Source organism: Poecilia reticulata, chromosome 3 (genome assembly GCF_904066995.2).
Source record: "Poecilia reticulata chromosome 3, P_reticulata-male-v2, whole genome shotgun sequence".
NCBI lineage: Eukaryota > Metazoa > Chordata > Actinopteri > Cyprinodontiformes > Poeciliidae > Poecilia > Poecilia reticulata.
This window is the reverse complement of record NC_088832.1, coordinates 29,905,047-29,932,692: the sequence shown is the minus strand read 5'-3', so window position 1 is coordinate 29,932,692 and position 27,646 is coordinate 29,905,047. Positions and strand designations below refer to the sequence as shown.

At 36.9% G+C, this 27,646-nt stretch overlaps 1 protein-coding gene across 1 annotated transcript in view; it reads left to right on the top strand.

Annotated features, from left to right (window-relative positions):
* The window catches only part of ddb1 (damage-specific DNA binding protein 1), a 47,464-nt gene that overhangs the window by 17,830 nt on the left and 1,988 nt on the right, over positions 1-27,646 (top strand). Inside the window, exons 13-26 of the mRNA XM_008405646.3 lie at positions 3,690-3,868; positions 6,379-6,542; positions 8,342-8,449; positions 10,812-11,019; positions 11,278-11,373; positions 11,572-11,683; positions 13,839-13,962; positions 16,136-16,300; positions 16,820-16,914; positions 19,934-20,104; positions 21,556-21,665; positions 22,343-22,512; positions 26,232-26,334; positions 26,799-26,922. Coding sequence (XP_008403868.1) covers positions 3,690-3,868; positions 6,379-6,542; positions 8,342-8,449; positions 10,812-11,019; positions 11,278-11,373; positions 11,572-11,683; positions 13,839-13,962; positions 16,136-16,300; positions 16,820-16,914; positions 19,934-20,104; positions 21,556-21,665; positions 22,343-22,512; positions 26,232-26,334; positions 26,799-26,922 — 1,929 coding nt within the window. The remainder of the gene's footprint in view (positions 1-3,689; positions 3,869-6,378; positions 6,543-8,341; positions 8,450-10,811; positions 11,020-11,277; positions 11,374-11,571; positions 11,684-13,838; positions 13,963-16,135; positions 16,301-16,819; positions 16,915-19,933; positions 20,105-21,555; positions 21,666-22,342; positions 22,513-26,231; positions 26,335-26,798; positions 26,923-27,646) is intronic.

The following is a 27,646-nucleotide window of genomic DNA, read 5'->3' as shown; positions in this document are numbered from 1 at the left end:
TTAAGGTTGCTGATCTCATCAATATTAAGCCTTAATGAAAGCATCTCTGTGGTCACTGTTCCTACGAGGCTTTAATTATTAAAGATCTGTGGATTATTACTGCAGTCTATGTAAAATCCAATTCCGAAACCCTTTTCCACGCAATTCCTCCCAGCAGTATGTGACTTTAAGATTATAACCACTAAGTGATATGTTGTCAAGGGATGACTCATGTATATATATCTGGTTCTCTTTGTTTGTCTATTAAAGTCTATTTTTGACTATCTAAAAACATTTAAATCTGAAAAACAGAAGAGATTTGTTGATCTTAATTGCAATTTTTACTCATTCCAACTTAAAATCGACTTGATTGTCTCACAAATCCAGAATTAATTTCTAAACATGTATATTTAATTGTGGTCTTTGATTATTTTATAAACACTATGCTGAATCTGATTTTTAAGTGATTTATTTGGATAGTCCAGAGTATAAGGGCAGCAAAACGATTTCATGCATTTTATACTTGCCTGTAATGAATATTGTGTCTCATTTAAATTCAACTTTAAGCCTGTATTTTTTTTAAATGAAGATCATTCCTGCAGGCCATTCTTACAAATAAATATTTAGACTCTTGTGATAGCTCTGCTCATGCTTTAATACTGGAAAATGTTAAGATTTCTACTACCTCGCAATGAAAGTAGTTATTTATATTATTCAGGTTTTAAAAATGGTCTCACACCTCTTTCATTTAAATTCATCTATAAAGTTTCAGAATGAGACATGCTTTTGTTTTTCCTTTAGCTGTCACATTGACAATAACAGAAAACTTGAGCAGTAGATGGTTTACAGCAATATAATAAATCAACCGCAACAGAATGCAGAAATTTGTCTTTTTAAATATGTAAAGACATAAAAATCTGTGTGCGCAGCAGTACTTTTGTATGAACTATAAATAAAATGATTTCATGTAACATCAAAGCATTGTTTATAATGCATGATGTGTATGATGCCTGACTCTGCAGGCCTTCGCAGCCTTTTAGCATCGGTGCAGCTCATTATTTTGGTCCATCATCCTGCACCAGCTTTGCTGTTTTAATTAACCTCGCTGTAAAAACTGTGTGCAGCTTATTCTGGTAAACAGGTTCAAGCAGGCTGACTGTGCCTTCTTCCTCAGCATGTTATAGAGCATTTAACATATAAAGGCGCAGCTTTTAAACAATGCTGAGTGTCAAGAAAAGCCTACGTGCTCCCCTCAAAGGGGCCAGTCAGAGCTCAGACAAGTTAATGTGGGACAAACAGCGGAACTGGTCATAAATACAACAACTATGAGATATGTGTCGCGCTTGTGAGACAACACAGGCTTTGCTGCATATTTATTTTGTTCCAGATGAAAATAAAACTACATTTGATTTAAAACAAACAAAAACAAAAAGCATCACATTTTTGTTTGTAAAAGTCTCTCTAGTGTTTTGCGTTTGGCATTGTATCACCATTGCTAACTTGGGTTGTATTGTTTTCCCTTTGGAGATTTGGAGGCTGGCAGTTTGATATAAACCATTAGTATCATCACCATAGCATCATTCTTGCAAAAGTATTCATACTCCTTTAACTTTTTCGTGTTTTGTAACATTCTAGCTTTAAAATTTAGTGATAAATCATCTCTAAATACCTCATAATTGTGAAGTTAAGACGATTATAAGTGGTATGAAGCTGTACTCGCAAATTAAAATGTAACAAATATACATTTATGTTCAGCCTCTTTATGTTGACTGAGCAACTATTTTCCTTCATAAGTTGTCTAATTAGTGTTGGTATGGAAACAGCTGGTCTGTAAAGGTTTATTAGAGAACTTAAGAAAACAAACAGCATCATAAAAGCATATCCATGTACATTAAGCAATAAGTTGTTGAAAAATATTCCTGGACTGGCCTGACTGCTCTTTCTGCAGCAGGACGGCAACCACAAAGCCAGAGTCACAAAGGAATGGTGCAAATCGGGTGATTTAGATTCACCCCTGGTTTCATACACTTGAATGAAATGAATGGTTCATTATGAAGCCTCTGCAGAACTTGATAAAATACAGAGGAAGTATATCAACCATTCGTTGTACTGTGTCGGGGTGATGGGGACATATCTAAAACATAAAGGACCCCGTCTATAGAGGACTGAAGTTGGCCATCCCTGGTGTAAATAAGAGCAGTTAGAATGGCCTAGTCAATGTCCCGAACTAAATACAAAACTATCGGGTTTGTTAATTGCTTTTCATAGAAGCTGTCTATCCAGTCTATCTCGGGTTGTTTTTCAAAGAATGGGGAGAAAATTGAGTCTACCAAGTATTGACTCTAGGGGAACTGAATACAATTCCACCATTCATCATGGTTCCACTTTAATTATATGCTACTTAGATTGGGCATGTCACATTAAAATGCAAATTTTTATACGCAATGTGAAAAAATTCCAAATAAAATAAATCAAAGGCTGTTATTTATTTGCCAAGGCACTTAATTACAGTGTTGGAGATTGCCCAACATATTCCTTTCAATGTTCTCCAGGGCAAATCTTGCCCAAAATTGTTTTGTTACCTTATATCAGCAAAATCAGCCATATTTAATGCATTCTACTAATTAAAAAGTTGGATGTGGTAAAAAAAATAAATTAATAAATAAAAAAGTGAACATGTACAATGTAGAAATAGCTTGTGTAGCATTTTATTTTCAGCATGTGAGCCTGGAGATGAAAGTTTGTAGCTTAAAGCAAGATTGAGTTAAAACACCCTCATAAGGACACTAATTTTGTTTAAAATAAAACTCCAAATTTATTTAGGGACTATATTGATACACAACAGGAGGATGTAAAGAACATAAGAAAATAAGATAGCTTAAACATTCATAGAAATTAAAACTAGCTCTTTCTTTTTTGCATGGAAAGTAAAACAAACCTTAGAACCTGAACCATTTTGTTCTCCATCTTTTGCAGCTGATTTCAAGTACTCTATTAAGCGTCCTGTATCAAATATGTGCTACTTTCACATCTCATTACACAGCCGTATTACGGGCCTTTCAAACAGCGCAAAACCTCCATTTATAGTTCCGCTCCTCTCTGTACCTGCTGCAGTCTAATAATGAGGTCTCTATAGCTCCTTTTCTTTTGTTTTCGAATCTCTTCATTGCTGCATGGCTCTTTTTAAATCATTACAGTTAGGAATAATAAATGTGTGTTTTGCTTTAGCCTCAGGCGTTGTATTCTCAAGCTTTTACAGATACAGTTGGAGGAAAATAAACAACATGTTTGTAAAAAAACAAAGATGAGTGTTTCCTTATCATATATTTTATATAAGAAGACACACTATTAGCAGACTTAATAAAAGCCATTTTTGATGAACTGTCGGATTTAAGTGCCTAATTTTCTAATAAAGGACAGTAAATTCTGATAATTCCTATTAAATCAGTGTGTTTGTGATCTGTTTTTATCTTGTTTTCAACATTCAGTGTGTATCTGCTCTACAGGTAATTCTGTTAAAGCATTGTTCTAGTATCTCCTTCGACAATAGAAAGCTGTTTATTCTGCTCTGTCCAACTCTATTCAAAATCCTTTCTCCGTTTTAAAGATTTCATTCTTAAGCTCCACAAGAAAAGCTTAGCTCTTTATTTTCTCTTAAATTGTCTTTCCAGCCAAGTTATTGTTCCTAAAAGGTCTCTGTGTCCCTCCAGATCACATCAGGCTCTGTGCGCTTGGTGGTCCAGGACAGCAAGGCCTTGGTTAGTGAATGGAAGGAGCCGCAGGGCAAGAACATCAGCGTAGCTGCCTGCAATCACACACAAGTGGTGCTCGCCGTGGGACGAGCATTGTACTACCTGCAGATCCTCGCAGGAGAGCTCAAACAGATCAGGTAGGAATACCTGGGGAATCACTCGCCACATACAGCTGGAGGTCTCAGATCATCAAAACAATTTTAATTTCAAAGATAGCTCGAGCAAATTCAAAAAGTTTGCCTTGAATATTGATTTTTACTTGGCAACGGATAACGGGTATCTATGCTAATCTGGCACTGTGTTAAATAGTGATTTATCTCAAAAACTGGTTGTACCATCCTGCTTGGCATCACCTGCCATCAAAGATTTGTTGTCACATCACTGCCTTCACTGTCTGTTGTTCTTTACTGAATTGTTTGGTAACACTTTATTTGAAGGGGTGTGCATAAGACTGACATGACACTGTGATAAACACGACATAATACCTGTCATGAACATAAAGAAGTCTTTATGAATGTTTTTAACAGTTATGAAGTGTCATTCGGTAAATAATGACACTTTTAATGCAAAGTTGCTCTAAAAGTTGCATTAAAAATCCATTAAAAGTGCCAACTTTGAATGATTTTGTAAATTATGATAATTTAATGCAAAGTTGGCACTTTTAATGGATTTTCAATGCAACTTTTAAAGCAACTTTGCATTAAAAGTGTCATTATTTACCGAATGACACTTCACGACAACCGTCATAAACATTCATAAAGACTTCTTTATGTTCATGACAGATGTTATGTCATGTTTATGACAGTGTCATGTCAGTCTTATGCACACCCCTTCAAATAAAGTGTTACCAATTGTTTTAATGCAGTCACATTGGAGGAGGGTTTTTTTTTAATTATTATTTTTAAATAAAAATACATAATGTGTCAGCAGTAACATCTGTTTTGACCTATGTTAGTCATTTTTTTAACATATTGGTATCGGTTCAATAAGTAAAAGTGTTCCAGTATTTATTTTCATCGTACTGCTGTTTGTTTAAACTAATATTAAGAAAACAAGTTAATACCACAGATTGCAGTCTGTTAATTATTCCTGGAAAATTCATGTCAAGATGTTTTCTTATTAAATAAAATGATTAATAAGTGAACAGCTTGATCTGCTAATCTTTACACTTTCAAAATGGTTAATAAATATTTTGAAGGATGATTAAGATTTTTAGTCAAAAAATGTGGCTTTAATTCAATTTGCAAAGAAAAACAGCATGTTTTACTGATTTGCTTTATTGACATTTAGTTCAAGTCAATGTTTGTCTCTAATCTGGTAATTCCAAACTATTAGCTCTATCAAATATCTTGCTGTAGATTTATTTAATTTCAGATGCGTTATTAGAAAAAAAAGCTGAATCTTTTAATGTCCAAATGTGTAACCAATACCTCCAATAAAAGTATCAGCTATGATAAGGCTGATACAATCATAATCATAATGTGATGGTGGGAGTGATGCTTGTACATCCATTAGTATACTGTGTATAATGAGAACACACTGTGCTCAGTGGTATACCTTTTGTAGAAATAACTTCCCGCTGTAGAAAAAGGAATGAATTGATGTTTATTTATTAAATGCATTAAAGTAGCTCTTTAACGTTAAATGTTTTTAAACTCGTTAATGTGTCAGTTTTTTGCCTTCAGTTTGAAGACTGAGGTTTTGTGTTAGCCTGAAGGCCTGGTAAGAAGTCCTGAGGCACGCCGTGATGCTGTTTTTATCTGAGTGCAGCTTCAAGGTGTTTCAGCCCGGCGTTTACCATCGTGGTGCATCATAAATGTTTACCTTTGCTTTTCCTTTCTAATAAACAGAAAATATTAAATGTATTTTCTTTTTTTTTTCCGTTTGCTTTTTTTTCCTCTCTCTTTGAGAGAGAAACAGCTTGTAAAAGGGCCAACAGGGCCGCTTGAAGCACAATGTTTGGTTTCCTGTTTGAGTGCTTGTAAGTAATAAAATGATGAGAGAGACTCATCAGGGCTATGAAGAAGTGTTTGGATTGCATCAATAACGTGCTGCTTTGCTCTGGGGCACAAACGAGTTTGAATGTTACACAGGCCTAGTTTGCTTAATCACATGTTGAAGACTGAAACTCTCCTGTCAGAAGCAATTAACGCGCATGTACTCTGCAAATTGAAAGTATTCATTATCTTTACATTTCTTATAGGAATCATTTGGATAATTTACAGTGCGATAGTGCAGAGTGTAACATTACAGACGTTTTATTGAATTGTACCAGTATCTCCAGTGTTTTTGTCTCTTTGTCAGCATACATCTAGTTTGAGATTTTAATACCTACGGTATCATTTTAGAGAAAAAATAAGGGGGAAAAATTTGTTGGAAATGTTATTAAAACAGACAATTACATTGTCCTAAATTTTTAATCTGACCTTAATGTATGACTGAACATCTGATTGTTTTAATATTTAACAAATTGCAGCTCACACGAGATGAAAAATGTATCAAAAGTCTTGCTCAGTGTCATTGACACAGTTATCCCCAACTATCTCTATGCATCTCTGTCTGCTGTGCGTCATGCACGCACACTCCTCCATGGAACATGCGTGGAAGCCCGCTTACGATTTTCTCATCTCCTCCTCCAACTCCGCAGCACCACAGAGATGGAGCATGAGGTGGCCTGCCTGGACATCACACCTCTGGGGGAGGGTGGCAACGAGTCCACGCTCTGCGCTGTGGGACTGTGGACCGACATCTCTGCACGTGTGCTCAAACTGCCCTGTTTCACGGCTCTGCACAAGGAAATGCTGGGCGGAGGTGAGAGCGGAAAATAGAGCCGAGCTTACTGGAAAAAGGGAAATCAGTCTGACATGAGGGCAGGTGGAGATGTTGTCAAATGAAGCTGGGTGTATTATGTTGCACAGTTTAGTGCTTAGTTCTGCAAAATCAGAGATCCATGTAAACAACATGGAAACTAATACCGAAAGGTTTGTAAAACAAACCAATATCATATTTGTGCGATTATTATGTGATGTTTTTACATACACAGTGAGACATAAATGTATTATGTAAGAGGACCTACCTTTTTTTCTTTATCTTTGTTTGACATAAAGAGTGCATCCACACCAGGCCAATTTAGTTTGCTTTTTAATGAAACTGAAACCAGAAAGTTCTGTTCATTTGAGGAGGTGTAAATGTGCAGGTGAAATCTAAGGCAAACCAAAAAAGCAAACGTGAAAGAAAAAGCTTTTGGTATTTTGCCAAGAGAAATCCTACAACTTCTAAGGCCTGATCCTACTTCTGTTTACATTTCATGAAGAAGAAACGGCCAGATCACAGCTACAGAGTGGCTTAAGAATAACAAACTCTTAAACTTTTGGAGAGGCCACCTTAAAGTCCTGATCTCAATCCCATGAAACACGTCTTATATGTGCTCTTATGAATAATTTTGGAATTTCAGTCATTATTAAAAGCCAAATGATGACTTGGGTTTGGTTTCGATAAACATTCTTGTAATATTGAACTATTTTAACAGTTATTTGTAATATGTATATTTCAAAAATCTTTAGTAATTTAGACTTTTCCCAATGAACCTCATTTGCTGTGTGAGGTTGAATGAGTTTGGCTGCGGTTCTATAGGAGCGAGCTGTTCTGTCAGCCTCGGGAGGAGACGCTCTGTCTTCTCGTGAGGATTTATTTGCCTTTTAGGATGTGGGCAGCATCTTGTGAGGCAGACTTTATACTCTTCATTTTAAAGATAAATGTTAAAGTAAACGTTGGGACAGACACTGCAGCCTGACGTGCAGCTATTTGGGATTCAAACCATTTTTATCTTGCTTAAGAAGGATTTTTTTTTTTCAATCACTTCATTTTTAGAGATAATAAAAAAAAGAAGAAAACAAAATGCTTGTGTTTTTAGCCTATCATTCAGTTTGTTTCAAAATTTCAGGAGCTGGACAGAATGGGTTTTAAAACATGCTGGAGGGATGCTGTATGGATTCTACCTTTCTGTTGCAATGCTCTCCTGCTTTCCCTTGATGCTGCTGCAGTTTCTCCATCTCTATTTGACTGGCAGTTGTTTAATCTTTAAGCCTTTAAAACTTGTCTGCATTTTTTCTCTCTCTTTAAAAAGGGTATCCTGTAGCCTGTCTGCAGGACTCGGACTGGAAAACTTGAAGTAGAAAGTTTATGTAACACTTTGAAAGTTGACCTTTTTATTATTTTACTGAAAGCCGAGAAGTGTTTCTCAAACACTTTGCCCATCTTTACTCTTTGCTGGTTTTGTTACCATTGAATGTTTTGTTTTTTTGTCTCTTTTCTTGTTTGATGGTATTGTTTTCTGGTCTGCAACACACAATTTCTTTAGAATGATCAAATCAATTTCAGTCAAAAATGTAACTGCTACTTTTCAGAGAAAGTTTCACAGATGTAAGAAGACTTTGAGTCAAAGAAAACATTACAAAGTCAAAGAAGAAAGTTTGTCCTGCAGTATGTAATTATGAAGAAACCCTATAAAATTCCTCTCACAAAGACTGTGTGGCAGTCATTTAGCGCCGTGATGATGTAACTATTCCCTGCAGAAGAAAACTAAATGAGCGGTTTGTTTATGTCCTCAGAGATCATCCCTCGCTCCATCCTAATGACCACCTTTGAAGGCAGCTACTACCTGCTGTGTGCCCTGGGAGATGGAGCACTCTTCTACTTTGGTCTTGACCTACAGACTGGTAGGTTCACCAACACAAACGCTCTGCCCGTTACATCTGAGAACGTTGCATTTTTAGATCGATCTGTTTGTAGGAATATTATTTCAATCCGAACTGTAGGACTACCAGTGAAGCTTTTATCACAAAATAACTCTAAAGGCTGTAGAAATCCAAGAACTTCAGTATCTTTAAGCTGGTTACCAACAGATGTCATCCCAATGCACAATATGAGATGAAAATGTGAACTTTATATCTGATTATAAATAATTAATTATAGCTCTGAGCCAGGAGTGTTTTCAATGGAAAATAGATGTTACTAGGACTGAAAGGATCAATCAGATTATTCCATTATTTAGATTATCGTCAACTAACTTAGTAATCAGTCATTAACTAGAATAGACAGACTCAAAACAAGACAATAATTGTTCATTTGCATTATTTTATGTAGTTCCAGTAACGTATAAAATGGCTTAAATAGTTAAATGAAAAGTCTGCTGAATGTGCCAGTTGTCTAATCCAATTAATCATCAGAATAATTGATAGAATTTATTAATAATAGATATTACACTGTCAATGGCAGCATTAACTCAGTGGGCCGATGCACTAAAGGTTTAATACAAAAGAATTAAACCAGGAATACTTTCAATATTTAGATAAAATGTGGAGAATAAAGTCCATGGCATTGATAAATGTAAAAAATTCATAAATGTTGTGCAGCAGGAGAAGATGTTCAAATAGGAAAACCTAAGCTCACTTTTCACATTTTTAACTTTCTTTTTTTTCAGTTTCCATTCTGCATCATCTTTGTAGATTTTGCAGGAAATGTGTTGGAAGAACATTTTATATTTTACACAACCAGTAACAGAGGAGTAGCATTATTAAGAATTCATAGCATTCAAGGCCAGTTTTAGTCCATTTTTGTGTTTAGGCTTAAATCCTCGAGCCAATTCTGCAGACATTCCCTAACTGCATCATATTTGTTGCTTAGCAGCTGGAGGACACGACTCTCTCAGTGTGAAGGTTTTAGCAAGCGTGCTTCTTAAATTCTTCATGAAAGTCACAGTTTAAAACATTTAGTTTCGACCTTAGTGTTTGTTTTCATGGCGACAAAGCACATCTCATCTAATTAAAACTGTAACGAGTAGCTTGTTAAGGTACAAGAGCAGTTTTCAATCTTCCTTTAATTTGGACACAGGTATAAACATTTTTTATTGGTCTACCCTATTTTTTTGTGTTTACTTTTATTTCAGCTAACTGTAAGTTGCCTGTAGGCAAATATATTGTTCTGAAAGACGTGTTGCACTCTGCCAGTTTTGTTATTGTGGCTCTCTGAAGCCAAAAGATGCCAGTAAAACGGTTTTGTCCTGTCAAAGTCCACACTTGACTGCATATAATTGGACAATTGTCAGCAAAAAGACATTTTACCACAGATTTCACCAGCTGTAAATTAACTTTGAGTTGTTTGAATACGCCCGACTGGCTGCTCTTTTTTTTTTTTTCTTTCTAATTATGAGAACTGTTATGAACTTCTCAGGATTAACCAGATTAATTCTGTGTTCTTGTTTCATTATTTGCACATTAAATGGTACATAAGTTGCATCCAACTTTATTTACCCCTCAGGACATTAACAAGTGATGAGATTTCAAAGTGCAGTCAAGTGTTAAAATGTAGTCCATTAGAGCTGCATCTTATTGTCATTACAGATTATAACATAATTTCCTCATTGCACAGGATGACGTTGTATTGTCATATCATCTGTCTGAAATACCATTCTGCCTCATGACTGAAGAGAAGTGCTGCAACTTTGGAAGTGTTGTTGACAATCAATCAAATATCAGAGTTGCAGATGATTTTTCTTTCAGCCAAGTAAACAATAAATAGACGTTTTTCCTCCGAATGTTTGCAGACAGTAAGAAGCTCCTGTTCAAACCCCAACTCAGGACTGGGGTAATGCTGCAAGAACGTACACAGGGATTTAAAAATAATCAGATCACTTCTCCTGTAAACTTCTTGCTCTAAATTGAATAAAACCAAGGCAGAAACTGCAGTATGAGTGTGCATATAAATGTACTCATTAACTTTGGTTTGCTCAGATCACAGGATCACAGACATAGTATGTTAGTTAGAGGGGAGAGGAGACCAGAACATCAAAAGACAGAGCCAGGCCCTATGCTGAGTATGCCATATATGCCTTTACTGCACACGAATTAAAAACAAGATAAAACCAGTAAAGGCAGGTGGCTCTAAACAAAGCTCAGGGCTCGCTGAGCACACAAGGACAAACATTACTGCAAATTGTTCCTCCGACTTTAACAACAACTAGAACAACCACCTTTCCACCTGGAGTTAAATATAAGTCTTGACCTCATTGTGTTTTCCCAGGAGCCCTCAGCGAGCGTAAGAAGGTCACTCTTGGCACGCAGCCCACCGTGCTGCGGACCTTCAGATCGCTGTCCACCTCAAATGTCTTCGCCTGCTCCGACCGGCCCACTGTTATCTACTCGTCCAACCACAAGCTGGTGTTTTCCAACGTCAATCTGAAGGAAGTCAATTACATGTGCCCACTCAACTCTGAGGGCTACCCAGACAGGTCAGCAGGGAAACTTTTTCGCTACAACAGTGTTTTCTCTCCTTCCTGTTTGTTTTTAGAGTGATCTATATGAGCACTTTGTTTTAGCATACGCAGCTTTCTGCATGCGTTTCCCGCAGACTGCATTGACCTATACAGTCAGTCTGGTTGGATTTGTAGGACAGGCAAATGTTATCCTTTTTTTTTTTTTGCTTTCTTTCTTTTCTCCCCTGTAAATTACTATTTTTGTTGCCGTTTCTCTTTTTGTGATTTCTTTAGTCTGGCTTTGGCCAACAACAGCACACTGACCATCGGCACCATTGATGAAATTCAAAAACTTCATATTCGCACAGTTCCCCTCTACGAGTCTCCAAGGTCAGTCGTCTATTCAAACAATAAGTTGGGGAAAAAAAACTCAAAATAAATGCTTCACAACTTTTATCACAAAATATGTTCTCATTTGTAGTGGCTGTATTTTTTTCAGCCTTGATAATGGCAAAAGCTGCTCAATTTATTGTCTATTCTACTTCAGCTTATATTTATGGTAATTTCTTGTCTCCATCTCACTATCAGGCGGATCTGTTACCAGGAGGTTTCGCAATGTTTCGGGGTTCTGTCCAGCCGGGTGGAGATCCAGGATGTTAGCGGCACCACGTCTGCTGTACGGCCTAGTGCAAGCACACAGGTACTGCATCATGGGACTCATTTTGCTGTCTCATATAAGCAACCCGGCTGACTAAGGACTTGAATGCACTTTACGTCTAACAACACATTTTTCTTTTTTAACATAATCCAGTTTGGTTCAAATCAGATCCATCCTATTAAATCTAATAATTTAGTCAGATTTGAATCCAGTTCCACATAGTTAATTTAAATGTGTTACAATCCAGTCACATTAAGTTGATCGTAGACTTCAATGTGGCAAAAAGGTCATCAAATTCTTCTTTCTAAGCAAGCATATGGTGACAGTGAAGAGATACCGCTTACTTTATATAAGAAAAAAAATGAAAACCTCCACCAGGTTCAGTCTGCTGTCTGTCATGACCAGGTGGCAGTGAGACTGGAAAACAAAACAGTACTTTTGATGACGTACAAAAACAAGAAGTTAATAGCAACAATAACTGCTTTTTAAACGACTACCTTGTGTTTAGCTGAATTACACAGCTAAACACAACAACAGTGTCCCAGGAGTACTTTCTATTACCTCTTGGCCACTTCTCCTTCTAAAAAGAGATTCTATCTCAAAGGACCTCCTGTGGCTATACAGGTTAAATAGATAAAAAAAAAACGGGTATTAATAAATATGGAGAATAAAACAGAGCACACAAAATCATTGCCAACAATAGCTGTAGTAGAGATTATGCTCTGCTAAACAGAGCAGCGCTGGAAAAATAGAAGTTTATACAGGTAAAAAAAGAATAATACGTTAAGGTAATATCGACTTTGCTATTGATGAACATAGATGAGGATTTCTGTGTCAGGAATAATTTGCTGCAAAAATTTTGTCAACGATTACTCCCGGAATAAAAGACACAACTTTCTACTGTAGGGAAATAAAAATTACTCAAAGATCGAAACCTCAATAAAGCTTAGCTAAGATGAGAATTGTTGGCCCAGCTGTACTTTTTGTTGGAAAGAAGAATAAGTAAAGTTTCAGTGGCTCAGTTCAGATGGAGACAGGAGCAAACACAGCTGGAAATATACCTTCCATAGTGGGGGGGAAAAGCAGAGTACACAAAGGTAATGGCAGCAATAATCCTACCAATTGTTCAGGCTGGAAAAGAGACAACGTTCCCAGTCTGAAGCCCAGTTCTGAATTACATCACTATCAGAATATTATTTGGTAAACACTCCATAATGAAGGTCATGTTCATAATTATCACATAGCAGCCTCAGTGCCTGCCAAAGAACCCTTAAAAATGACATTTAACATCATTAAGGAGAGTCAGTCAAATTGTGTTTTTTTTTATTTTTTATTTATTTATTTTATGACTAGTTTGTCTCAGAGACGGTGCGCCGTCCAGGCAAATTAAAATAGGCCGAAGTTCAGAGTTTGTTGTGAGAATTATTTATGAAAATAAATTTACTGTTTTGTGTATGCTAAATAATTTTCTTGATTCATCCTGAAAATACCCTTAATATTTTAGCTCGGTGGTTTGTTCCAATTAATTAAGCATAATTTCCTATTTTTATTTGGAACGGACTTGATTTTTTCTTTTTTTTTATAATTAAGTTGAAAAATATGTGCATATGGTTTAGTAAATAAATCTTCCATCTAAATTACATGCCAAATATACCTTGGCAGCTGGGAAAAAAAAAACCCTGAAGCAGTCTGTCCAAATCTTGTGCCAGATGTACCTCAAACCATTCTTTAGTAAGAACATAGCGAGATACGGACAGAGCCATCTATGAAATCATTTTTTCCTAATTAAGTCTAAGTCAACTTTAAATATTTTCATTAAAAAAATTATTTGCCAGCATTTCGAAGCAATCGGATCAGCTGGAGAGTTAATTAAAAAGTCCTCTCAGCCGCGTGCATGTGCTACCTGTCCTGCTCGTTTCTATAGATTCTCCAAAGGGGACAGGTGTGTACTTTCATTTGTTTGTGTTTACCGCCGCCGAGCCTCTCACATCTGATGACCAGAATGATGTTTACCTGATTTTCGATGCTGCACATCTGCTGCTGCAGATGGTGCAGACTGTGCCGTTGGCGCTTCCCACGCAGACACATTGTGTATTGTGCTTTTTTTTTTATTTTTTTTTTATTTTTTTTTTTTGTCATGTCATGTCATGTCTTTGCCCTCACTTCTCTCTCTGCATCCCGTCTCGTACGTCTACAGGCGCTCTCCAGCAGCGTGAGCTCCAGCAAGCTCTTCCCCAGCAGCACTTCTCCACATGAGACCTCCTTTGGTGAGGAGGTGGAGGTTCACAGTCTGCTCGTCGTGGATCAACACACCTTTGAAGGTGAGACAGCCGAGGCTGCATTTCCATTTGAACTCTGAGCTGCTGCATCCATGCAAAGCGTCTGGTGGCTAAATGCTCCCAGCTTGGAGGAATAGTTGATCTCATAAGGACTGTGCCGTTTTAATCAACTAAATTTTCCTTATTTAATCTCTTACATTTAAAAGACTTAGGTTATTTTTACCACTTACTGCAGTTTGGTGTTGATTCTCTATTCAGTCTTTAATACCAGGAATGAAAAGTATGCATATATCTGTATGCGGTTTCTAAATTAACAATGAACACGTTTTATAGGGAAGCCAAGTGGAGGTGACTGCTTCCTGCTCCTTTCTGTTTTGCATTGCAGATTTTATTTCTGCACCCAGACTTCCTTTTAAAAGGCCGGTTGCTGCTCTACCCTCATAAATTAGTGTATGTCACCTGTTAACAATATGTAAATAAGAGACTGTTCCAGCACAATGTATCTGCAGCTGACTACACTGTTAATATGAGAAGCATTCGGATGCAGAGGACATAGATTTTGATTCTTGAGCCGCTTCGTATATCAGTTACTTAGGCGTGTTATTGGCCGATCTTCATTAGAAAGAAGCTATGAAGCTATTAAAAAGCCTCTCAGGTGGAGAGAAGTGAAGGAGAGATTGATAAATAATATCCCAGAGAAAATATTGATAAGTGAAGATGCATTTGTCTTTGCATAATAAGTAAATCAATGCACCCGACACCAAATCTTCTCTGACAGAAACTATGAGGCACATCCCTTCTGGGATCCTCAATATGGATTTAGTTAAATAAGAAGCTCTGAAGTGATTTTCCTTCTCCTGGAGTCATTTCTTCATGGCACTTTGTATATAAACTCATCACATAAAGAAGGCAGCCTGACCATATAAGAAGATAAAATTAGGTGTGCTGCAGGATTCTTTTTTTTTTTTGACGATAAATGAACATTGACAGCTAATAGTTAACGAATAAACAGAAATCCTTCCTTTTCATCAACATTTTGTTTGTTTTGACCTTTATTGTAGAACAGCATTAATTGACTGTTTCAACGGCACTTTGGCATCTTGTTGTACCGTTTTGGACACCAAGTTTTTAGCCTCTTAACATTTTCGCATGTTGTTGCATCATAATCACAAATGTTAATATATTTTTCAGTGGTTTTATGTGATTGAACAACACAAAGTAGTTCATAAATTTAAGTTTGGTGCAAAATTATGTGATATTCAACTTATTTTCCAAATATAAAGCTATGTCGTGTGTGTTTATGAATCTCTGTTACTCTGATACCCCTAAATAAACACACAGTAGCCAAATGCCTTTAAAAGTCACTGATGTGTAGTTTTCTTTTGAAAAGTATTATTTTGCTTAGCGTCACAATTATGCACGTTGCTGGTGTGTTACATAAATGCCAATAAAATACATTTTGAGTTCTGATTCTAATGTGAATCTGATTCAAGGGTTATTGGTAGGAAGGGGTGATGCGGCTTCAAAATAAAATCTCTGAACTTGACATACCAAGTCTAATTTCCAATTTCAAGGTTTTTTTTCTTGCTTTCCCTTCTTAAAAAATGATAAATGACTGAAAACATGGTGACACAGTGTGAACCTATAGAAACCCAAGGAGAGCATCGGTGAAAAGAAAATCCAGATTTTCCAGAAATTTAATCTTGGAAAACAGACATTTCGATTAACCTGTTTTTTTTTTTGTTTTTTTTCCCCTCACCCTCAGGTACAAGTACTTTACTTTACACTCCACCTTTAAATTTATAATACAGTTTATAGTATTAATTCACTTAACATTAACTAAAATCAGTTTGTTCTTTTTTTAAATGGATTCTTTCCACCATTTAATGAGGTAGTTGAGCAGTTTTTATTCATGACTCTTGTGCAGTGACCTGTAACCAAGGACCGCTCATGTTTTGCTTGTTTCGTGTTTGTTTGGTGGAGTCAGAAGTGCAGGTGGTACTTCGGTTTGGCTGAGGTCACGTTTCTATTAGTATGAAAACACAAATGTGTCACAATAATCCAGAAAACGCCTTTTTTGATTTTTAGTGATCAAATATGTCACCACAGTTAACATGTGTAATTGATAGGGTAGTCTCTCTAAGTAGCTTCATAAAGGAGTTTCGATCTGTTCTCACACTCTGCCCTGTTTCTTCCTGCTTTGTGTTTGTGCCAGTCCTTCATGCCCATCAGTTCCTCCCCAGCGAGTATTCTCTCAGCATTGTGTCATGTCGCCTGGGAAAAGACCCATCTGTTTACTTCATCGTCGGCACGGCCATGGTTTACCCAGAGGAGCCCGAGCCCAAGCAGGGTCGAATCATTGTCTTCCATTACACCGACGGTCAGTACCAGAGCTTCCCTTAGTTTTTTTTACGGTTTCAGCAAACTAGCCCGACTGCGCTCTTTGATTCTTCTCGTCTTTTCATGTTTGTCCTCTCACCCAGATCAGCCTGCTTTGTTCTCTCCATCCTTCATCCCGTTTCATTTTCTCCTCCCTGCACTCTATATTGTATTTTAGGCAAGAACACTGTGTCCTACTGGGCTCCTGTTTCCCTTCTCACTCAATCATTTTCTTATCACTTCCTCTCAAACATTCCCCCTCTCACCAGCACTGTTTTGTTTTTTCCTCACACACTGTTTCTGACAAAATGCGTTGCTTGTATGTCGTTTATCCAAGTCCAGCGCTTGGTGTTTATACTTATATTCTGAATGCAGCACTGTCTCAATTTCAGATTTTTCTCACATCTCTTTCCCAGTTGTTCTCTCTAGGACCTTGTAGGCGCTAATTTAACTCAGCGTTGCATGTGTGGCACTTTGAAAGCTCACTGAATGAACACTGACTGACTGATCTTTCCTGCAGGGAAGCTGCAAACCGTGGCTGAGAAAGAAGTGAAAGGAGCCGTCTATTCTATGGTGGAGTTCAATGGAAAACTACTGGCCAGCATCAATAGCACAGTAAGTGATGGTACAGAGCTTTCGCTTAAGTTTTTTCCTCCTCATATTGTTTTAATCATGTTTTAAAGTCTAAAATAGAATATGAAACTATTTTAAAGGGAAATATAATAATTTATAGCCATAAAACATTCTGTAAATTACAATCAGCATGTCTGTTGTTTTATATGGCAGGTAACCAAGTTACCTGCTTTAAGGCTTCACTTGCAAAGATAAAAAATAGAACCATCTTTGTATGATGGCTTGTCATCTGGGTCTGCAGAGTCCTTTGGACTATTTTTAGATTTAGGATGAGGTTCATGTCTTAATTAAAGAAGACTTTTCTTTAAAAGGAAAATGTCAAATGCATTTGCGGTCACTTAATGGCCACACAGAAATTGGATTCCATGAATACTTTTGCCAGGAATGTCAAGTATGCAGAACAAAACATTTATCAAGGCTGTGCCTTACATTTCATTACAAAATACCAGAAGTTGCTTTAAATCAAAGCCCACTTTGCTTCAGCTGCATCTCATTGGTTTTTTGTTTTTTTTCTCATCTCTAAGCCAGATTAAGAGTGTTTGATTGCAGATGTGATCTGGTTGTATATGAACGTTAATGTTATCGAAACGCTGCCAGAATTTTTAGTGTTTTCATTTAACAATTTTTCTCCAAAATTGATCATTTTCCACCCAGGGTGAAATACAGCGAAATGTAACCGTCGTGTCCTGATTTGTTACGTTCCCAGCTACTGCACTCAGAAAGCATTTATCCTCCTGCTCTCTAGATAAATCGCCATATAAGTCTTCACTTTATGAACGGAGTTGGAGCTGGTAATTCTACTGCCACAGTGTCTTGACAGGACATAAGTTGATGCCTGAAGTTGTTTCCCAAAGCAAATATCACTTTTCAATGATTTTCATCTTAGTTCTCTGCCTTTGTTCGTTCACATTTCTCATTGTTATCTTAATAGAAATAAAAAGAACTACTGTCAGCTTTGAGCCTGAACACAATTGAAAATAAAAAGTTGTGCATATTATGTGCTTTTCAAGTTTCTCTTAAGTCTTTTGTCTAATTTTAGCTCAATCTGGAGCTCCAGAGTGGACCATCTGGTTCTGTCTTTGAAACTGTCTAAAAACCTCCACCTAAGTTGTCTTAAATGTTCATTGACCTGCTGTAGAGGTTATAACGCTTAACATTTTATATCCTATTATTTTTGACCTAATCAAGATAAAAAAAAACAAGTTTCATCAACAAATTATTTGCTGTGCTCCTTATGCTGTGCTTTTGTGGGTTCAGCTCCAGGTGACCTGTTTCTTTTCTCCTAGATTTATTTTAAGAGCCACATGATCTCTCAAAGCAGAAAAGCACTGTTCTATTAATTACATTTTGCCAAGTCTAAATAAATCCACCCCATGTGTATTGGAGTGAAATCACCTGACATAGTGTGAAACAAATAGTCTTCCCCTGCTGCCCCATAATACCAGGCTCATCACGATCAGCTACAGACAGATTAAAGGGATTAAAAACATGAAAGGGAGCTTTATCTGGAGATATCAAGGATACAATTGTCATGGATTTCAGATTTCTGGAGCTCAAAGTCTCTCACTTCCGACTGCTTTCCTATCCTACTCTGCCTTTGCTGAAAGAAACTGTTTTACTGAATTAGCTGTCCATAAATACATTATTATTGTCCACTTAAAGAGAAATAAATAAGTGGATTCTGGTCTCCACAATTTTGTATTTCAGTTTGCTGACTATTTAATTTGAAACACAGAACATAAACGGATCATGGAAGAATAAAAAGTTGCTTAAGAGGTTTGAGAGTTTTGAGGGTTACGCACAAACACTCATGAATTCTCATGTGTCTTAATTTTAATTGTCTGAAAAAGGAAAAAAGAAAAAAACAACTTCAATGTTTCAGTCTGCCACATGAATCTCCTCCCAGATGTTTACAACACAAGAACGACCTACCAAAAAAACAACAACACAGTATGTAATGGGGTTGGAGAAGTAAATGTTTCAATTTTGGTTTCGGGGATTAGAAGACAATCATAATACTGTTAAAAATGACGAGTTTATAAAAAATGACAGAATATTGTGCTTTAATTGAAGCCTGGTTGATTTACCCAATGACTTTTTCATTCTATTCACCAAAAAATATAATTACATTTCCCTTTTATTTTATTTTTTGTCTTTCTGTGTTCCATATGTGGACGAGCACTAATGGTTTAAGACTTTATTATGCTTATTGTTTAATATTTATAGTTTTTTGGGGGAGTTTTTTGTTTTGGATTTCATCTCTTTTTGGCTCACTGCACATAGTCTGAGCCTCTCAATCGTGGATTCCTCTCAAATTGAGCTTAACCAGTATCTAATTGGCTCCTACATCACAATTTAAGCATTGCTATACAGAATGCTTTGCCTTGAGGAACATTTTAATACTCAAGCACAGCATTTATTTGTGCTGTAATAAAACTTAAAGCAACTAAAACAGCAAAAGAAAATATCTAAAGGAATCAGTTGTTTGTGTTTGCAAATTTAATTAAAACATTTTTTTTTAATTGCCAATATAGTAACTTAATCTTAGTGTATTTTTACACCAGTGAATGATAAATTAAATATTTGCCATTCCTAGTTCAAAAAATGTATTTTTCAATTTATAAAATTATTGGTCATGAACTTTTTTAAGGAAACATTATACTTTTCAAACATATCCGATGGGCACAGTTATGATGTTACCTTTTGCTTGATCTAATTTATTAAGAATTGCATTTAATATTAAAATGCCCGTTGGTGTTTGTAAAATGAACAGTGATGCTGTGAAAGCACTTAGTTGAGACACACCCCTGGCTCTCCCACCAATTTCAACCACAGCATGACATGTTCATTAACTGGTAAAAGTTCATTTATAAAGCAGACATTACCCTCAGATTCAGACACATTAATCAGTGTAAAACTGAAATATATATAAAGTTAATAATGTCCTACAAGAATAACTACTACAATAACGGTTAAAATGAGAGCTGCCTTTCTTTTTCAGGTCCGTCTGTACGAGTGGACGGCCGAGAAAGAGCTGAGGACCGAGTGCAACCACTATAACAACATCATGGCGCTCTACCTGAAGACCAAAGGGGATTTCATCCTGGTGGGAGACTTGATGAGGTCTGTCCTGCTGCTGGCGTACAAACCCATGGAGGGCAACTTTGAAGAGGTGAGATGTGAGGAGAAAAAGCTTGAAGACTTGGAAAAGGTGGGGAAATTGAAGACTGCGTGTTGCTGCTTTGATACAAAATCACAAAGCAGTTTTCACTTTCAACCCACAGCGCTTTATTTGTATTGGCTAAGTTCTGCTCCAGTGTACATTTCTTACCGTAACTCTTAATATTTGGAGTGCAAATTATATGAGTAAAACATTTTAATTCGTTTTTTTTTTTTATTATTATTCCACATTGTCAATTGACTCTTTTGCACCTTTCTTGTAAAATTGGGAAACAAATCATTAGAAACTAACTAAAGTTGTCAGTTTACAGTTGAGCTTTTGTTCAAATCAAACAAACTGGACACATTACAAACTCATTAGGGAGAACGATGAAAGAGCGTTCTGTCTCCTCAGATACCGTGTGTCTGTCACAGGCTCCCTGCGCAATTATAGAGCAGAATCTATTGATTATGTGTCAGATTTCCTCTCTTCAGTATTAAAGGAGTTCATTATAATTTGCAGAGAGAAAGCAGCAGTTTTGCACAGCTATAATTTTTATTCAATTGATTGGCTCTCCTAAAAAAATTGCAATATAAAACCATAAATAGAAGTTAGGGTTGCAACTGATGATTTTAGTAATCGATTAATGTATCAGTTATTCTGACGATTAATCAACTAATCGCACATTCTGCAGATTTTTTTATGAATTTCTTAATCCTTTTTTGTGCAATATTAAATTATGCAAATAAACATATTACTCAATACCTTGCTAAAATATGACAATAAACAATTGTTTTGCCTATACTGCAATAACATAACTTTCCTTTAGTGTATGCTTGATCATGCAGCTAAAAACCTACTACTAAAACAGCTCAGCCTTTTCTGCTTGGCCTGGCATCAGTACAGTGTAAGGCTAATCTGCTGACTATTTTTTTAGAATAATTGATAAATATGGAGGGACACAAGGTGCTTAATAGGATGTTTTTATTATTATCATTAAATAATTTGAAGCTAAAACTATGCCACTTGATGCATTTTGAGTAGAACATGCTTACAAACATGTTCTACTCATGTTTTTTGCATTTATACTAAATGCAAAAAAGAAAAAAACAAATATGTTTTGTACAGTTTTGGCTTAATTACTGCTTTGAGTTTGTTCTTTCAACAAAATTGCCTTTTTGAGTCTTTATAATCCAGTTGTCAATTAACCGATTTCTAAATTAGTTGACGATTATTTCAGTAATCAGTTCAGCACAATTAATCAGAATAATTGTTTCAGCCCTAATAGACATAAAAACAAATTCTAGTATAAACCAGAAGTCAAAAGTTAACACAATCAGCAACAATTAGGGGTTTTGATGACAGCATTTACTCTTGGTTAGCGTTGGCTTATCTTTGCTTAAAAGGTATATTTCTTAAGACAAACCTGCATGTTTTTGCCTTTTTTCATATATTTTCAACAGATTGCTCGTGACTTTAATCCAAACTGGATGAGTGCCGTGGAAATTCTAGACGATGACAACTTCCTGGGAGCAGAGAACGCCTTCAACTTGTTCGTCTGCCAAAAAGATAGGTGAGAACGGCGTAGCCTCTCTCTGCATGTAGACAGGGAAGCTCAATGATCATTTTCTTATGATCATTATATTCCACCATAGCTGCTCTTGCAGATCAGAAATGCCCCTAAATCGTCTTTGCCCAATACTTTCTCGCTCAGACTGATGCTGTCATTAGGATGCTGCTCCTTTCACACGCACAGTCCCATGATAGCTTTTAGACCAACATTGATATGACTGTGGTACTGCAGGATTGTCCTTGCATTAGTGCTGGAAATTATGATTCATCTTGCAGCCAAGCTTTTAGCCACTCTCCTGCTTTTTTCTTCCCTCTGTTGTAATTTCACTGAATGTTGACGTTAAGGAAAAGGAAGAAAGATGAGGTCTGAAGGAGCTTGTGTTACATCCATGCCTTCACTCATTATCCATCTAATATGTCAGAGCGGACGTCTCGGTGCTTTTGACCTTTATTTGTGCAGCACGTCTCTGTTACTGTTGCTCTTTTCACTGTTTCTCAGACTTTCAGCCATTACCTCTCTATCATGTGCTGACCTTTTCCAACATTTCTTGTGTCTCTGCCCATCTTGTTTTTCATTTGATTGATCGATGGTTTGACCCCCAACAAGCCCCAGTCATGACCTTGAGATCATTTTGTCTTCATGTTCGTTCTCTCTCCGTTTGTCCTTGCCACACTCAGTGCGGCCACCACCGATGAGGAGCGCCAGCATCTGCAGGAGGTCGGGGTCTTTCACCTAGGCGAGTTTGTAAATGTCTTTTGCCATGGCTCACTGGTGCTGCAGAACCTGGGGGAGAGCTCCACACCCACTCAGGGATCCGTACTCTTTGGCACCGTTAACGGCATGATCGGTAAGCGCCTTAATTAAAACAAACCTTTTTTTTTTTTTAGCATGTTTTAAAAATATTCAAGCATTTTCCTGCTTGCTGAGAGCACCCTGTTAGCATGCTTGATGGTTTTTGCAAGCATCTAATTTCAGGATTACCTGGCTTTAATCACAATTTTTACACTAGATCAGAGGCATGCAACCTCTGACATTAGGCTGCTTGCATGCAGCTCTTTGGCCTGTTGGCAGCGACTCATTCTTGTTTTGGTCTGAAGAGTATTCAGTAAGAATTGTCCAAATCAAATGCAGAGAAAGTGTACTGTGAAGCCATAGATTTTCCACAAAATGTATGTAGTATATTATAGAAGATGGTAACAGTATTGCACAAATAAAATGTATCCCAGAACTGTACATAGCATAATGCAGTGTGTCATTAAACAATATAGTGCTATATGATATAGTACAGTTAAACTGTGCAGGGGATAGTGTAGTATGTTGCAGTATAGTACAGTATAGTATTGCCAGTACAGCTGAACATAATGTGGTATAATGTTGCAGAGTATAGTAGTTTATACTATATAGCAAAGTATTGTATTGACCAAAAATATAAGTGAAATAATGAAGCATACCATAGTATTGTAGTACAGTATAGTACTGCATACCACATTATACCATGTCATGACATAGATTAGTTTATTTTTTATCATTCCAAAGAAACCATAAGTAATAAAATCTAAGTTTTCTTTATATTAAAAAGGGTTCATATTCCGCTCATGAACTTTCATCATAAGGAAAAGGAAAGTGCTTTACGACTGATGGTTTTTATTTGGTGGCGCAGGACATAAAAATGTCTCTCTGTATTGTAATGATGACTCTCCCATACACAAAGATCCTTTCGGTTCTGGCTCCAGCTCGGGACATAAATTTGAGCCGTATCAACTCCAGCTCCTCATTTTGTTTCCGTGCATGAAACATGCATGGGTAGCTGTTTCTCCCAGCATTGTTTAGGTGAATGAAAGATTTCCCAAACAAATGTTTAAATTCCTGATTTTCTTTGTTTTCTCCCTGCCATTGGTGCCTCCACATACAAGCAGCTATTGATTTTATGCTGTGACATTCACTGTTGAGACTTCAGCTCACTCCTGTCTTGATTCAGTGGATATGAGCAGGATTTAGTTTGCAGAGCCGTAAACTCCCCGGCTTTATTTCTTTCCTAAGACTCTGCCCGTGCTGCTCAGGATGAATCCCAAACATCGCTGAACTTTTATTTGCTTCTGCTGGCGGATATTTTTCATTTTCTGGCACCAGAGAATCTATTCACAGTCTTTCAGAAGCCAGTGTTCAGGTCTTGGGATTTAACAATAAAATCCAGCTCTTAACATACTTTGTGAATAATTGGAATTAACTTGCCTTAGGTTGCAGAGAGGTATCAAGACTAATTGAATACACAAAGATCCCTCAAATCCTTTTTCCTTCAAGCAAATAATGATGTAAAACTTTCATCACTCAGTTGACACGTTTTCACCTCTCATTACTTGGCTTGAAACCAGTAACTTCCAGCCTGGCAGTGGTGACGGGGAGATGAAAAACAGGGAGTGCTCATCATTTGGACACGGCAGCACTCCCACAGCACCAAACACAGCACATTATTTCACCTCTGCACCTCCTGTGATTCTCTAAAAAGTCTCGGAGGAAAGTTTCACAGGAAATGAAAACCACTGTCGCCCTTCCCTGTGAGAACTTTCCCTAACCCTCAAACTAAAATGAGCTTCAGAGTGTAATGAAGATAAAACGCCACTGCTGGTCTTATCGCTCTGCGAGATGCTGTGATGTATGATATGTTTCTTAGAGAAAGCTGCAAGGCGATGGGATTATTTCCCCTAAAAGAGAATAACAGCCAATATATGCATCCAAACTTTTCAAAGACTTTTTTTTTTGTATAAACTCCGATATGGCAATCTAAAGATGATCACAATCAGAGATTGCGTGTTGACTCAGAAATTCATTCTCATGCCAAATTATTTGATCATATCTTAAAAAAAATCAATCATAAATGTATTTTTATGTCTTCAAACCAACAGAGAAAATTCCAATAACTTGGTGGGTCATGTTGTTTTCTGAATTTTTGCAGTCAGTTTACAGTCATTTTTTTTCCACAGACAGGATGACTTTTTAAATCGTCTTTTTTAGTCACTAACTGGTTCAGACAAAAAAAAACAAAAAAAAACATGCCAAACAAATAATGTGGATATATTAAGTTTCTGCTCACTTGAACTGGGTTGAACTTCCAGGCAAGCAAGACATTCATGTTTCCATCCACTGCTGAGATGCTGACAGATAAACAGCTGTCAGGGTCTCTTCCCCCCCCGCCTTCGCGTGTCATTAGAAAGTTTAATACCAGCGTAATTACGGGAGCATCAAAGCCTCAAATGAACGAGGGTTGTGTGGAAATCTCTTGTCTTCTCAAACAGATCCCCAGGTTTTGTTTTCCATTTTTTCACTTAATGTACATCTGAAAGTATCATTACCAGTTTAAAGCTCTTAATAAATTGTATCCTAACATTACTTTTCTTTTGTTTATAATTAATAGCCCCGATTTTAGAGGGCTGAAAAAAACAAGAACAGTAACATTTTAAAAAATGTAATTCCAACATAGATAATTGACAAATAAGTGATAATGTGTATTGAATAGCATTTGGCCTTTAAAACCCCAGCTGTTAAATAGTAATTAGTTTAATTTGTTATAATTGTTGCTTTCGACGTTTTCCTAAACCCCCCTCATGGTGTCGTGTAGAAAAACAAACTCAGCAGCTTAACAACTCCCTGCTTGTGTTTGCAATCAGTTGATAAACCTTATTTAATGGAAATTTTGTTAAAAAAAAAAAAAAAACTTTTTTAAATAATAAATAAAAATGTGCTCAAAAGAGAAAACAAGCTAGCATTTATAGTTACCCTGGCCTATGCTAGACGCAAGTACAATTTAATATTTTTTTTAACAACATTGATCCAGTTCGGTAAAGATAAAGGTTTTGTTCAACAAACATTTGCCAAGTAGATCTTTAAAGTTCATAATGGAAATTGAGGTGAGTGCATTTCTAAAACTCATGGGGGAAACTTGCCTTAAAGCTTCATTATGGAACTTTTATGAAATTGTTTTTTTAATAAAAATTTTTTAAATTGTCACTATGCTCTGACAGTATAATAGATAATCTATGAAATATCTAGTTCCTTTAGCTCCTCCCAGTGGTCTTATAGCCATCTGCAGAAATACACCGTTCCTGATCAGAAACAATGAATCAGAGCCAGGAGGCGTGTCTTAATGCTGTCAATCAAACTCGTATTTGTGCTGCAGCTGTGTTAATGGTGGAGAAATAACCACCAGCAGAGAAAAAGGGATGTGAGCAGCGTGTACATGAGGAGGATTTACAGCTCTAAGACCCTCCTCATGTCTCTGATTGGTCGTTTCTGACAGGGTGTGGTTTAGTTCTGCAGATGGCAGTAGGACCACAGAGACGTGTCAGAGGAGCTTGGTTTTTCACTGTTTATTTGTCTCATACTCTCACAACATGGTAACTGTTTTAACAAATTTATATATATATATATATATATATATAAAAAGACATTTTTTACTAAAGTTACCAACTACAGCTTTAAAACTGTTAATGAATGCAGACATGACATTTCTCTCTTCTCCTCAGCTTTTTCACACCTTCATAAAAGATTATCTCTGTGCTTTTTTTTTAGGTCTGGTAACGTCTCTGTCCGAGGGCTGGTACAGCCTCCTGCTTGACCTACAGAACCGCCTCACCAAGGTCATCAAAAGCGTGGGCAAGATCGAGCACAGCTTATATCCTTCATGTCCTGAACTCCTGTGTACAGTAACCATCTGAGACCTGGACGGGCCGGGGTTGTTCTGGTGACGGCCCTGGAAATGAACAACAAACCAATAATGATGTTTTTACAGACTTTACAGGCAATTGATACATTTTTAATGCTCAAATAATTAGTTTCCATCCTGCTGCATAAGAAAGGGACTTTCCTTTTCTTAGAGAAAATTGACAATGCTACCCTGTGGTTTTATTTAATCATCATTTTATTTAATGCTCAAAGGCCCTCTGTTCACTCTTTGTTTATAAAATATGACTCAAGAGGGCCTCTATGATTACCATCTATCTGGTGCATTGAACACGGTGTCATCTGCTGGATATTTATTAAATCTGCCTGAGGTAAAGTTAGCATGGTCACACCCAAAGGGCCGACCTCGGGCTGAATCGGCTGCCTGGTAATGATTTATCCTTAACCGAGTGACACCTGGAGGTCTTTCCACACGGAGCGCAAGACGGAGCAGGGCACAGGCTTCATCGACGGGGACCTGATTGAAAGCTTCCTGGATCTCAGTCGGGCAAAGATGCAGGAGGTCGTCAGCACTCTACTGGTGGGCGCAGTTTCTCCTCTTCCAGTTCAAATCACCTGCACTTCACCTCATGTTTCTAACATATACATTTAACATTTCTAGATTTATCACAAACGTATAAATTTGAATGCTTTTTACTTCTCAAATGTTCTTTGGTTTGTTTGTTCGTTTGGTCGACGGAAAGCCTATTAAGAACATTCCAGCAATAATCAAGCTCAGTTCTATAAAATTGCATTCAATGTTTAAAAAGTTTCTTGGGGACAAACTCCCCTGTTTATAGTGATATAATTTTTATCAGGGGATATTTATCTCTTAAGGGTATTTATTTATCTGTCTGTCAAGCTGACTGACTGACAGTCAATCACCCACAAAGAGGATTATTTCTTCTTTTTTTTTTTTTTTTGCTTGGATGTTTTTCTTTTTTTCTGTCTCTGTCTGTGTGCTTTTTTCTCTTAAACTGTCTGGGGGAAGATTTGAAGGTTGAGTCTCACTTTAGTGGTTAAGAGCTTCAGTCATTTTGGCCTCAGCTATCCTTCCCTGATATGTGACATGCTGAAGTGGACACTCTTCTGTCTGGACTCTGGCATTCACAAACCAAATTGTTTTGTTTACACACTACTAAACCCAAAGCCACAGAGAAGAAACAATTTAGCTCTATTAAGATCAGATTTAGGAAACGAATCGCCATTTATTTCCTTTTCTTGAAGTCTGCTCCCCTGGAGCATCTGTATCTCTCCTGGTTCCC